General features: G+C 44.1%; 1 protein-coding gene across 2 annotated transcripts in view; it reads left to right on the top strand.

The window, feature by feature from the left end:
* The window catches only part of galnt2 (UDP-N-acetyl-alpha-D-galactosamine:polypeptide N-acetylgalactosaminyltransferase 2), a 118,251-nt gene that overhangs the window by 28,016 nt on the left and 75,883 nt on the right, over nucleotides 1-14,352 (top strand). For both annotated transcript variants that reach the window (XM_073056580.1, XM_073056581.1), the window contains exon 2: nucleotides 3,978-4,071. In XM_073056580.1, the coding sequence (XP_072912681.1) occupies nucleotides 3,978-4,071 (94 nt within the window). The remainder of the gene's footprint in view (nucleotides 1-3,977; nucleotides 4,072-14,352) is intronic.

Here is a 14,352-nt window from a genome sequence, read left to right as displayed (position 1 = left end):
TTCTATATTTAATCTGAACAACAACTGAATCTTTTGACCATGTGTGCATGCTTTTATGCATTGCGCTGCTGCCACATGATTGGCCGATTAGATATCAGCACGAATGAGCAGGTGTACCTAATAAAGTGACCACTGAGTATATGTTTTGAAATTTGTTGTTTTGCAGCAACAGTGCAGTGCAATACAAAAATACTACAAATTACACTAAGAATATAATTAAAAATGCAAACAGAGAGCAAAATAATGAGGTTGGGTTCATAGTCCATTTAGAAATCTGACGGTGGAGGGCAAGAAGCTGCTCCTAAAATGTTGTGTGTGGGTCTTAAGGCTCCTGTTCCTCCTCCCTGATGGTAGCAGTGAGAAGAGGGCATGTCCTGGGTGGTGGGGGTCTCTCATGATAGATGCTGCCTATTTGAGACATCAGCTTTGAAGATGCCCTCTGCTGGGGAGAATATTGCCTATGATGGAGCTATCAAAGTAGCTGGAGTCAGAGCCTAGAATCTAGATGCTCAGCAGCTAAAGTACATTAGGCCCGGTGGCAGCCTGTCCTGGGGTGGGAGGTGTGTGTGTGTGTGTGTGTGTCTTTGGTTTGGTTTGTTTGTGTTTGGGAAAGTTGTTCATTTGCTGTTGTTTTGTTAGTTTTCTTGTGGCTGTTTGTGTCATTCTGCTGAACATTGTGGACATGATATGTTGGTGCTGGAATGTGTGGCGACATTTGTGGGCTGCGCTGCCCCCAGCACATCCTTGGGTATGTTGGTTGTTAATGCACACATTTTCAGTTTCGATGTACTTATGATAAATAAATCTGAAATCAAGGCAATGAATGTTGCCTTGTCAACAATCCCAACAACTGAATAGAATACTGGGTTCTATCATGTCAGACCTGATTATTCACCTAACCGCTTAGAGTAGAGCAAAACAAGTACGTACTTTTGTAGGACAGAGAGATTCTGGATCACTAAAGTGAACAGTTCCCAAATAGAACTCACTGTCTGAAAGCTAATATATTTGAAGCAGTACAACAGGGAGATGGCTAATTTGTCCAAAGTTGTAATTGATTTGTGCTAAATATCTCTGTCTGCATATCTGTGGACCTTTGTGCAATAAATCTAATTCATAATTACAAGTTAAATTAAATCTCTTTTAGTTAAAATATTTTTTTAAATATAAAAGCATCTACTCATTTCTGTTTCTTTGCTTGCTTTTCCTCTGAACTCCAATGACGTTAATTTGTACTAGTCAGTTCAGCAGTACATTGCCTCTTCCCTTTTGCCTCCCCCTCTCCTTTTTCCTCATTTCTGTTCCCTCAGGGATTGTTCACATATACCAGGCTCACTTATCTCCTTACCTTCATCCTCCATCTTGTCTTGTTGTGCCTTTTATCCCTTTGTTCTCCATCTTGCCTTCTGCTGTCATTGCCTGCACTCCCTTCTATTTCTCCTGCACTCTGACTTCTCTCTAACTTTGTCTATTTCAATGTTCCATTTACTGTCAGAGCATGTACACAATATATAACTTGAAATTCTTACTCTTCACCAACATACTCAAAACGGAAGAAAACCCCAAAGAATGAATGATAGCGAAATCTTAGAGCCCCAAAGCCCCCCATCCCCCTCCCACAATTTTATCCTGTAATTCTTCTTTCCTCGCAAAAGGTGTTAAGGTTAGTAAAGTAGCCCAGCTACTTATTTATAAATTTCCATTAGATTTCTTGGTTCTAGCCTTCTGGTTATTGATGCTGTACTGAATGAATTGGGGCTTCCTGCAAATAGGTTGTAAATGTTAACTTTATACATCTTAGCAATTTTTCTCACCTAAGGGGTGGCATGGTAGTATTGTTGTCAGTGTGACGCTATTACAGAGGCAACGACACCAGTTTAATTATCCAATTCTCCCTGTACGTTCTCCTTGTGACCATGTCAGTTTCCTTCAGGTGCTCTGGTTTCCTCCCACATTCCGAAGGTGTACAGATTAGTAGGTTAGTTAATCATGTGGGTGATATTAGGGGGTGCATGCCTGTTGGGCCAGAAGGGCCTGTAACCGTGCAGTTTAATTTGTTCACTTGCACAAAGGACCTCCTTCTCCTATGTCTTCCCTACATTCATATTGCTAGTGTATCCCGTCAAACGGATTTACCACAATCAATGCCACAAGTACAGACTATTTGGATATTTCAGAGACTTTGCTGTGCTCCGAGTGGGTGTCAGTATTTTACAGCAGTTGCCTGTGTTTCTGTAAGGACCCTTGCCACCCAGGACTTGCCCTCTTCTCATTAGGACTATTGGGGAGGAGGTACAGGAGCTGAAGAAACACACTCAAAGTTTAGGACCAACCAGGCAATTCCCCTCCACCTTCAGATTTCTGATTGGTCCATGAATAGCACCTTGCTATTCAAAATACTGGAGGAATTCAGCAGATCAGACAACATCAATGAAGGGGTGTAAACAATTGATGCTTCAGGGCAAGACCATTCATTAGGACCTCATGTAGTCTCAGCCCAAAACATTGACTGTTTATTCCCTTTCATAGATGCTGCCTGGCTCGCTGAGCTCCTACAGCATTTTCTGTTTCTTGCTCAAAATTTCCAGCTTCTGCAGAATCTCTCATGTTGATGACTACCTCACCTTTCCTTCTTTTGTGCTTTTTATTTATTTTATTTGTAAAAATGGTTATTTTATGTCCTGCGTTGTACTGCTGCCACAAAACAGCACATTCTGCGGCATATGTCAGTGACAGTAAGCCCAAGTTTGATTCTGAGATGTCATGAGGCTGTAAGCTGTGCACGTTTCTTTTGTTCATCTCTGATCTCTCTGAGCTTCAGACAGCATTTGAAATCTGATTTACAGATTTACTCTATCTCATCCGGATAAAATTATTTCAGCCTGCTGTTATACCTTGGACACAAAATACTCTACAGATGCTGGGGTCAAAGCAACACGCACAACACACTAGAGGAACTCAGCAGGTCGGGCAGCATCCGTGGAAACGTCCCCACGGATGCTGCCTGACCTGCTGAATTCCTCCGGCGTGTTGTGTGTGTTGCTGTAATACCTTGTTTGACAGTTTATCTACCAGCGGTAGAAGAGTGGTTCCTAATCAGTGCAGTATTTGATGTCTCTTTTTTGATCTGTCTCATCATTGAATGTGTACTGCCGAATCTCACGTGGCTTTGTTCAAAGCATGTTGAGTTCAGGCATGACTGAACTTGTGAAGTTCTGAATAGGATGGATGAGGGAGTTGGTGTACAGGGATAGGAAGGGGAAAAAAATATAACACAGGTCTTTTGGCCCACGATGTTGTGCCGACCTTTTAACCTACTCGAAGGTCAATCTAAAGCTTCCATCATGCATTGCCCTTAATTTGTCTTTCATCCATGTGCCAAATGTCCCCAATGTATCTGTCTCTACCACCACCCATGGCAGCACGTCCCATGCGTTCACCACTCTGTGTTCAAAACAAATCTACCTCTGATATCCCCCCGTCCATACTTTCTATCAATCACCTTAAAATTATGTCCTCTCATATTAGCTATTTCGATGCCGGGAAAAAAGCACTGGCAGTCAATGCCTCTTACCATCTTGTAGTGCAGAAGACATTTAGTTTTTTAGGGTGAAAATTTCATATAGGTTTCCAGTTTTGATATCTTGGGTTTGACTGGATGCTAAGGTTGGACACAATTCATTTTCTTCCCAATTAGGTTTGAAGTTTAGCAGGCCAGTAAATGTACATGTTGACTGAGAAATAATGTTATTTGGGTTCAATCACTTTATTTCTTTGGTGACTTTCCCATTTAAATAGTATAAAATAGATAGAGTATTACAATGCATTTGGAATTAGTGTTGCAGTTCTTTCATCCATCTTAATATAAAGTGGATGTTCCCAAATAGAGGTAAGTTTTTATTTTAGATGTATATCACAGTGAAATGGTATTACTCTTACTAATTTTACAATAATTGCTCCCATGTAATTTTTTATAGGATGAGTGGAATGCTTTGGATCCAAATAAGAGAAAGGATGGTCAGAACGGCAATGCAGAAGGAAAAACAAAGAACGTGGAGACATTACCGCCTGGTAGGTAACCAGGGCCTGTGTGTGATGTTACCATTGATTTCAGAAATGGCTTTTTAAGAAATTTTCACTTCGTGTGATTGGAGATTGTGCAATAGGGTGCAGGTTTCTCGGAAAAACACAAAGGCTTCTTCACAGGGCTCTCACGAGTGAATCTGCAGATGCTGGAAATAAATAAAAACACAGAATGCTGGCAGAACCCAACAGGCCAGACAGCATCTATGGGAGGAGGTAGTGACAGCGTTTCGGGCCGAAACCCTTCATCAGGAGTGAATTCCTCCAGCGTGTTCCTCCACTTCACTCCTGATGAAGGGTTTCGGCCCGAAACGTCGTCACTACCTCCTCCCATAGATGCTGTCTGGCCTGTTGGGTTCTACCAGCATTTTGTGTTTTTATTCACAGGGCTCTATCAGCATGGCTGCTCAGTAATTGTTCACTGCACACACTATCAGCAATTGTAAGTCTTTTCAACGAGGAAACCAGGAATCAAGCATCTGTCTGGGGCTGGAAAGCTTGATTGATTTGTCTGAGATGATCAGAAAGGCAAAAAAGTAACCTGTTGTTTTGCTGATGGACAGAAGTCTTTAATTATAGATGATTTGAGCCACAATTTCAGTTTCAGGTGTACTAGCCAATAATTCAAATAATGACCTAGTTTTAACTTAGTGGCTTGTTTAATGAGGGTGGGGGGTGTTTGTCTTTTAAAGTGTACCTTCGGAGGTAAAATCTATAGCTTCTATTTTCTGTGTGGTATACATAGAAAGAGAATAGGTGAATACTAAAGATCAAAGATTAGCTTTATTTGTCACATGTACATCGAAGCATACAGTGAAACGTGTCATCTTACAGCAACGGCCAACACAGTCTGAGAATGTGCTCGGGCCAGCCCACAAGTGTCACTGTGCTTCCAGCACCAACATAGTATGCCCACAACTACTAACCCTAACCCTGGAACGTAGGAGGAAACTGGAGCACCCAGAGGACAACGTACAAACTCACTCCAGATAACGGTGGAATTGAATTGGTGTATAGCAGTTAATACCCATCTTTACCATCCTTAACTTCAATTCACATTAGTTTTGCTGCCTCAGTCAGTATACTTGGACGGCACAGTGGCAAAGCAAGTGGAATTTGTTGTTTCCTAGTTCCGGTGACCTGGCTTCAGTCATGACCTCTGATGCTCTCTGTGCAGAGGGTACTCTCCTGATGGCCTCAAGTGTTTCCTCTGGGTGTTCCAGTTTCCTGCCACATCCCAAAGGTGTGCTGTCTGATAGATAAATTGGCTACTGTAAATTGCCCCAAGTGTGTTTAAGGTGGGGGTTTAAGTTCAGGGGAGTTGTGCAGGGCAAGCCTTTTACACTGAGAGTGGTGGGTGCAGTCATGGAGACATTTAAGAGGGTCTTATATAAGTACATGAATATGCAGTGAATGGAGGGGTATGGATATTGTATAGGCTGAAAGTATTAGTTTATTTCAAAGATTCAAAGTATATGTTTTATCAAAGAATGTATAAATTATAGAACCTTGAGATTTGTCTGATTACAAGCAGTGCAAGAAGCCAGAAAGAGCCCAGTTAAAGAAAATAAAGACTAATGCGCAGAGACAGAGGGGAATAAAAACATGAATCATGCAAACAACAGAAGCAAGCAACAGCACTCGGAACCAAATGGAGTCATTAGATCCGAATCCCTGGAGCAGCTCGGAGTAGGCCCAAGCCTTGGTCTCAGTTCATTATGTTAGTGAGGCAAATCGCCACGAAGCACAGCAGCCAGGCAGGTCTCATAGCCTCAGCATTGTGGAGAGAGGAGTGAACATCACGGGAGAGTGAGCAAAATTGGCTTAGTTCTTGCCTCTAGTCCTGACACCCTACCTTTCCAGTCTATCTGGGCTACTGTTTAAATTGTCCAAACAGAGGATTGTGACTCGCATTAGGACTTGGGCCCCGCCACATTGAAACACTTCAGGCCTAGACCATGCTGCCCAGCGATTTGCTCTGGGCCTAGATTCCATTGCCCTGCCCAAAGCTGCTTTCGATATCTCCAAATTGGCTCGGCAGTTAGAGCGATCCAGCCTTCAACCCAGACTACGGTAATTGGATGGGCATCGACACTCCTCTACCTCGATGACTCCTTGCCGAATCACTCACTCTGTCTCTATGTGCATCGATTTTGTGATGCACCAGCATGGCTCATCCCTCAAATTCACTTCACCTTCACTCTTATTTGTTTGCAGTGATGGTTTACCACAATTTACTTCAGAAAAGATGTTAGTTGTAATGTTTTTAGTCAAATTTCTTGCCTTTCAAACTACCAGTAAGCTGTTGTCCATCTTCAATAGTACCATCTTAAACTGGAAGGTGTTTCTTTGCTAGTTTAAATGATTCAGCACAATATTGAGGGCTGAAGGGCCTTATCATCTGCTGAACCATTCTATGTAGGCAGGTAGGATGAGAATTGAGTTACTGGTGTGCAAGAATAGTCTTTAGAAAAATAAGTAAGGGAATAGGATTGGTTTGATTGTTCTGAGGACTGGCAAAGACTCAATGAGCTGAATAGACTTCTGTATTATATTCTTTTTTGTGCTTCCAGATTTCTTCCTTTTCGCATTCCCATCACGTGCTTTGTTCTTTTTTGGTGATCTCTTTCCTTTTTTTCAGTGTCTGAGTTTATTTTTGTACTTAAGCCTTTACCACATCTTTCCAACTCTGCAGACTTCCTTCAAGATTTTCAGTCATAAATATTAATAACTTTTTCTTATGTTTTATTAATTCTCCCTTTGCTTATTTTTTCTTACTGTTTATTTTAACATGTAAAAATATGTAATTAGTTTAAATGTCATACTATTTATTGGAAACTATTCTGAATTGCATTTTGTACATTATTGCAAGATATTTGACCACATCAAGTGTGTAAAACTTTCTATTTCTGAATGCACAACATTTTAAATTTGCAAGAATTCAGTGACATTACATAACCTGCAGTATTCTGGTTCCTCAGTGTGGTTACATAAATGTGACAGTCCTCAGCTTCCTTCTTGCAGTTTCATCCTTGCAATGTAAAAAATTGCCTTTGCCTCATACAGTTGGCCCTCCTTATCCGCGGGGGATTGATTCGGAGACCTCCCGCGGATACCAAAATACGCGGATGCTCAAGTCCTTTATTTAACCTGAATCAGTGCGGTGGTCTTTAGGACCCAGCAGAACCCAGGACTTTATTTAACATGTTTAGTGCGGTGGACATTAGGACCGGGCATTGCTCTGAATCCGCGATGTTTCTGTTCACGAAAATAATCACGATCGCGATTGAAAATAAGGTGGAAGTAATAAAGTGATCAGAAAGAGGTGAAACACCATCAGTCATTGGAAGAGTGTTAGGCTACAGCCGGTCAATGATCAGAACAATTTTAATGGAGCATTTGAAAGGCCCTGCCCCATTGAAAGCTACAATTATTACTAAGCAACACAGTGGTTTAGTTATTGAAATAAGTATGTTTCTTAAGTGTTTTATATGCATAGAAAGGTAAAATATGTACTATTTACTAAGAAAAATGTCTGACTAACTGACACTAAATAGTACAGGATGTACCTGTTCCGACTTCAAATCTGACTTAAAGATGGACTCAGGAACGGAACTCATTCATAACCTGGGGACTGCCTGTACTTTTAAATCATTTCTAGATTACTTATAATACCTAATACAATGTAAATGCTATGTTATACTGTATTGTTTCGGGAATAATGACAAGAAAAAATAGTCTGTACATGCTCAAACAACGAGTGCTGGAGAGAGAACTCCTGGGTTTTCCTGATCCGCGGTTGGTTGAATCCACGCATACAGAATCCACTGATAAGGAGGGCTGTCTGTATTTCTGTATTCCCCTTCCAATGTCATCAGCAGTGTCTAATATAGATACATTTTCCAGGAAATGCACTTTTAATCCTGTTTAGCAAACACTCCTTTTAGAATGTGGAAGGACAAAATGTGATTCCTAACTAGTTAGGACATTCATATGTGGATATTAGACAGAAAATATTGCCTGACTTGCTGAGTATTCCCAACCTTTGTGGAGAGTGGAACAGAGTCAATGTTGTGGGTCAGTAACATTCCATCAGAACTGGCAAAGCGAGATTCGTCTTCTGTAGAGAAATGGAAATAGCAAACAAATATTTGCGGTAGAATGGAGATCAAGAAGAACTGAACACCACATAACCCACAAAGAGGCACCTCCGCTACTTTCTTGACAATAGACCTCACCAGTTTCTCAACACCACCACACTCCTCTGGTTGGCGGAACTGGTACTCACACTTAATAACTTCTCTTTTGGCTCTTCCCACTTTCTTCAGACCAAGGGGGACCTGCATGGGCCCCAGCTATACCTGCCTCTTCGTGGGTTATATGGAACAGTCTATGCTCCAAATCTATACTGGTACTGCTCCCCAACCTTTCCTTCACTACATTGATGACTAAATTGGTGCTGCTTCCTGCACCCATGCTGAGCTCGTCAATTTCATCAACTTTGCCTCTAACTTTCACCCAGCCCTCAGATTCACTTGGTCCATCTTGGACACTTCTCTCCCCTTTCTCGATCTCTTGGTCTCCATCTCTGGAGACAGACTGTCCACTGACATCTTCTATAAACGCACTGACTCTCATAACTACCTCGACTATACCTCTTCCCACCCTGCCAAATGCAAAAATGCTATTCCCTATTCCCAGTTCCTCTGTCTCTGCCGCATCTGCTCCCAGGATAAGGCTTTCCGTTCTAGGACATCTCAAATGTCCTCTTTCTTTAAGGATTGTAATTTCCCTTCTGCTGTCATCAATGATGCCCTCACCCACACCTCCTCCATTTCCCGCACTTTGGCCCTCACCCCATCCTCCTGTCACCATAACAGAGACCGTGTTCCCCTTCTCCTCACCTACCACCCCACCAGCCTCCGGATCCAGCATATTATCCTCCGCAACTTTCGCCACCTTCAACAGGACCCCACCACCAAGCACATCTTTCCCTCTCTACCCCCTCCACTTTTCGCAGGGATCGTTCCCTCTGCGACCGCCTGGTCCACACGTCTCTCCCCACAGATCTCCCACCTGGTACTTATCCCTGCAAGCGTAAGTGTTACACCTGTCCCTACATCTTCTCTCTTACCACCATTCAGGGCCCCAAACAGTCCTTCACTTGTGAGTCTGTTGGGGTAATCTATTGCATCCGGTGCACCCGGTGCGGCCTCCTCTACATCGGCGAGACCCGACGCAGATTGGGGGACCACTTCGTCGAGCACTTCCACTCCATCTGCAACAACAGACCGAATCTCCCGGTTGCCACCCACTTCAACTCTGCTCCACATTCCCATTCAGATATGTCCATACGTGGTCTCCTCTACTGCCATGATGAGGCCAAAGTCAGGTTGGAGGAGCAACACCTCATCTACCGTCTGGGTAGTCTCCAGCCCCTTGGTATGAACATCGAATTCTCCAACTTCAAGTAATTCCCTTGCTCTCCCTTCCCCCATCCCAGTTTCACTCTGCCTCCTCCTCCAGCTGCCTATCACCTCTCTCATGACTCTGCCTTCTTCTACTACCCATAGTGCTTTCCTCTTACATTCCTTCTTCACCTCTCCTGCCAATCCCCACCCTGCTTCCCCTCCCCCACCCCTTGATCTTTCCTCTGATTGGTTTTTCACCTGGCATCTACCAGCCTTCTCCTACCCTCCCCCACCCTTTGGCACCAGGCCATTGTCTCCAATACCATCACCAACCTTATTAGCTCTGGGGATCTCCCATCCACTGCCACAAACCTCATAGTTCCCACACCCCGCACTTCCCGTTTCTACCTCCTACCCAAGATCCACAAACCTGCCTGTCCAGGTAGACTTATTGTCTCAGCTTGCTCCTGCCCCACTGAACTCATTTCTGCATAGCTTGACACTGTCTTATCCCCCGTTGTTCAATCTCTTCCCACCTATGTTCGTGACACTTCTCATGCTTTGAATTTTTTCAATGATTTTAAGTTCCCTGGCCCCCTCTGTCTTATTTTCACCATGGACGTCCAGTCCCTATATGCCTCCATCCCACACCGAGATGGTCTCGAAGCTCTTCGTTTTTTTTGGATTCCAGACCTAACCAAATCCCCTCTACCACCACTCTCCTCCGTCTAGCGGAATTAGTTCTTACTCTCAATAATTTCTCCTTTGGCTCCTCCCACTTCCTCCAAACCAAGGGTGTAGCCATGGGCACCCGTATGGGTCCCAGTTATGCCTGCCTTTTTGTTGGCTTTGTGGAACAGTCCATGTTCCAAGGCTATACCGGTATCCATCCCCCTCTTTTCCTTCGCTACATCGACGACTGCATTGGCGCTGCCTCCTGCACGCATGCTGAGCTCGTTGACTTCATTAACTTTGCCTCCAACTTTCACCCTGCCCTCAAATTTACCTGGTCCATTTCCGACACCTCCCTCCCCTTTCTTGATCTTTCTGTCTCCATCTCTGGAGACGGCCTATCTACTGATATAGACAATAGACAATAGGTGCAGAAGTAGACCTTTCGGCCCTTCGAGCCTGCACCGCCATTTTGAGATCATGGCTGATCAACTACTATCAATACCCGGTTCCTGCCTTGTCCCCATATCCCTTGATTCCCCTATCCATAAGATACCCATCTAGCGCCTTCTTGAAAGCATCCAGAGAATTGGCCTCCACTACCTTCCGAGGCAGTGCATTCCAGACCCCCACAACTCTCTGGGAGAAGAAGGTACACAGGACTCTGGTCAGGATGCACGGTACAAATTACAACAGGAGACAAAACGTGTACGTGAAAAGGGCAAAAATGGCAAAGTTATGATGGTCATGGGGGATTTCAATATGTAGGTAGACTGTGAAGATCAGGTAGGCAATGGATCCCAAGAGAAAGAATTTGTAGAATGCCTACAAGATGGCTTTTTATAGCAGCTTGTGGTCAAGCCCTCTAAAGAAAAGACAGTTCTGGATTGGGTCTTGTGGAATGAAACAGATTTGATGAGAGAGCTTAAACTAAAGGAACACTGAGGAAATAATGATCATAATGTGACAGAATTCACCCAGCAGCTTGAGACGCATGTTAAAATCAGATGTATCATTATCACATTCCGGTAAAAGTAACTATAGAAGCATGAGAGAAAAGGTGGACAAAGTTGATATCTACTATAAACCTACAGACTCTCACAGCTACCTGGACTATTCCTCTTCCCACCCTGTCTCTTGCAAAAAGGCTATCCCCTTCTCACAATTCCTCCGTCTCTGCCACATCTGCTCTCAGGATGAGGTTTTTCTTTCCAGGACGAAGGAGATGTCTTCCTTTTTTAAGCAAAGGGGCTTCCTTTCGTCCACCATCAACTCTGCTCTCAAACGCATCTCTCCCATTTCCCGCACATCTGCCCTCACTCCATCCACCTGCCACCCCACTCGGGATGGGGTTCCCCTTGTCCTTACCTACCACCCCACCAGCCTCCAGGTCCAACATATAATTCTCTGTAACTTCCGCTACCTCCAACGGGATCCCACTACCAAACACATTTTTCCCTCCCCCCCCTTCTGCTTTCCGCAGGGATTGCTCCCTACGCGACTCCCTTGTCCACTCGTCCCCCCCCCCCCCATCCCTTCCCAGCGATCTCCCTCCTGGCACTTATCCTTGTAAACGGAACAAGTGCTACACCTGCCCTTACACTTCCTCCCTCACCACCATTCAGGGCCCCAGACAGTCCTTCCAGGTGAGGCGACACTTCACCTGTGAGTCGGCTGGTGTGGTATACTGCGTCCGGTGCTCCCGGTGTGGCCTTTTATATATTGGCGAGACCCGATGCAGACTGGGAGACCGTTTCGTGGAACACCTACGCTCGGTCTGCCAGAAAAAGCAGGATCTCCCAGTGGCCACACATTTTAATTCCATGTCCCATTCCCATTCTGATATGTCTATCCATGGCCTCCTCTATTGTCAAAATGAATCCAGACTCAGGTTGGAGGAACAACACCTTATATACCGGCTGGGTAGCCTCCAACCTGATGGCATGAACATTGACTTCTCTAACTTCCGTCAATGCCCCTCCTCCCCTTCTTACCCCATCCCTGACATATTTAGTTGTTTGCCTGTTCTCCATCTCCCTCTGGTGCTTCCCCCCCCCCCCCCTTTCTTTCTCCTGAGGCCTCCCGTCCCATGATCCTTTCCCTTCTCCAGCTCTGTATCACTTTCGCCAATCACTTTTCCAGCTCTTAGCTTCATCCCACTCCCTCCGGTCTGCTCCTATCATTTCGCATTTCCCCCTCCCCCCTCTACTTTCAAATCTCTTACTATCTTTCCTTTCGATTAGTCCTGACGAAGGGTCTCGGCCCGAAACATCGACATCGCTTCTCCCTATAGATGCTGCCTAGCCTGCTGTGTTCTACCAGCATTTTGTGTGTGTTGGTGTTTAATTTCCAGCATCTGCAGATTTCCTCGTGTTTGTTCTTTATAGGGCCCCTGCTCCCTCCCTCTTCAATCCTGACGAAGGGTCTCGGCCCGAAATGTTGACTGCTCATTTCCACGGACGCTGCCCTACCTGCTGAGTTCCTCTAGCTTGTTTGTATGAGACACATATACTGATTTTAATCCAAAGCATCATGTAAATTATCATACAATACACATAAATATGCAAAGTTTAATTAGCAAATTTTTGCCCACTTGCAGCAAATAAAGAAATAAAGCACTCCATCATTAAAAATGATTTGCATATACTGCTTTTCATATGACTTTTACCAGCTAAATAGAAGGAAGGAAAGACGAGCTTCATTTGTCACATGTACATTGGAACATACAATAAAATGCATCATTTGCATCAGTGACCAACATGTGTATATGCTGGGGGAGGCCCACAGGCACAACCATGCTTCTGATGCTAAAGTAGCATGCCTACAATTAGCTAACTCTAACCCATACGTATGTCTTTGGAATGTGGGAGGTAACTGGAGCACCCAGAGGAGAGCCATGCGGGCATCGAGGAGAGCGTCCAAAGACCTTACAGACAGTGACGGGAATTGAACCCTGATCTCCTGATTTCTGGAACTGTAAAGTGTGACGCTAATTGCTACGCTTCCATGCAGCACTATACAAAAGATTAAAACCCATCTTAGTTACACACAGAGAATGCTGGAGGAACTCAGCAGGTCAGTCAGCCTCTTTAGAAATGAATAAATAGTCGCTGTTTGGAGCTGAGACCCTTCTTCAGGACTGGAAAGGAAGGGGAAAGACAGTAGAATGAAAAGGTGGGGGGAGGGGAAGGAGGCTAGCTAGAAGGTGATAGGTGAAGCCAGGTGGGTAGGAAAGGTAAAGGAGAGTAAGGAATCTATGATAGGAGAGGACAGTGGACAAAGGGAAGGAGGAGGATACCCAGAGGAAGTGATAGGCAGCTGAGAAGAGGTACTTTAAGAGGCCGGAGTGGGGAATAGAAGAGGGGAGGGGGGAGGCAAAATCGATATTCATGACATCAGGTTGGAGGCTACTAGGAAGCTTGCTTTTGGTGAATGGAGCGGAGGTGGTCTGCTGCATATTTAGGTATTTCAGTCATCGGATGGCTACAAGACAAATGCCTCTTTTGTTTATTGTGTTTGATTCATGTGATAATGGCTTTGCTGCCAAGGCTGATGTTTACTGCTCTTCTATAGTTGGCCTTAAAAAGGAAATCTGAACTGCTGTTTTGCAAGCTCTTGTGCTGCCATAGTGAAGCTACTTCCCCTTTTATTTGCCAGAGATTTCCAAGATTTGGTCCCAGAGATCAATGAATTGTGACATGTTCCCATTTTAGGATACTGTGTAATTTGGAGGGGTTGTGTTAGTGATTTAAACACGATTCCATTTTTATTGGTCTTAGGAAGAGCTGTTGAGCAGACGTTTTGCAGATGGTACATGCTGTACAGTAGTCAGTGTGTTGATGCTGGAGGCGGTGAATGTTTGTGGGTGTCCATGACATCTACTTGCTTTTGTTGCTGTTATGCTTCCATTTTAATTTTTTTTTCTTTTTGTATTTGCAGTTTGTTCTCTTTTGCACATTGGTTGTTTATCCATCTTGTTTTGTGCAGTTTTTCATTGATTCTATTGTGTTTCTTTGTATTTGCTGTGAATGCCCGCAAGAAAATGAATCTCAGGGTAGTATGTGGTGACACATAATGTACTTTGATAGTAAGTTTACTTCGAACTTCGGTACTTCCTTTAAAGCTGGAGCAATTGAGTAATATTCCTGTCTTCTGCCTTGCAGGTGAGAGATTGGGAGGCAAGTAT

Source organism: Hemitrygon akajei, chromosome 9, assembly GCF_048418815.1.
Source record: "Hemitrygon akajei chromosome 9, sHemAka1.3, whole genome shotgun sequence".
In the NCBI taxonomy this organism is placed as follows: Eukaryota; Metazoa; Chordata; class Chondrichthyes; order Myliobatiformes; family Dasyatidae; genus Hemitrygon; species Hemitrygon akajei.
This window is presented reverse-complemented; position numbering and strand designations above follow the sequence as displayed.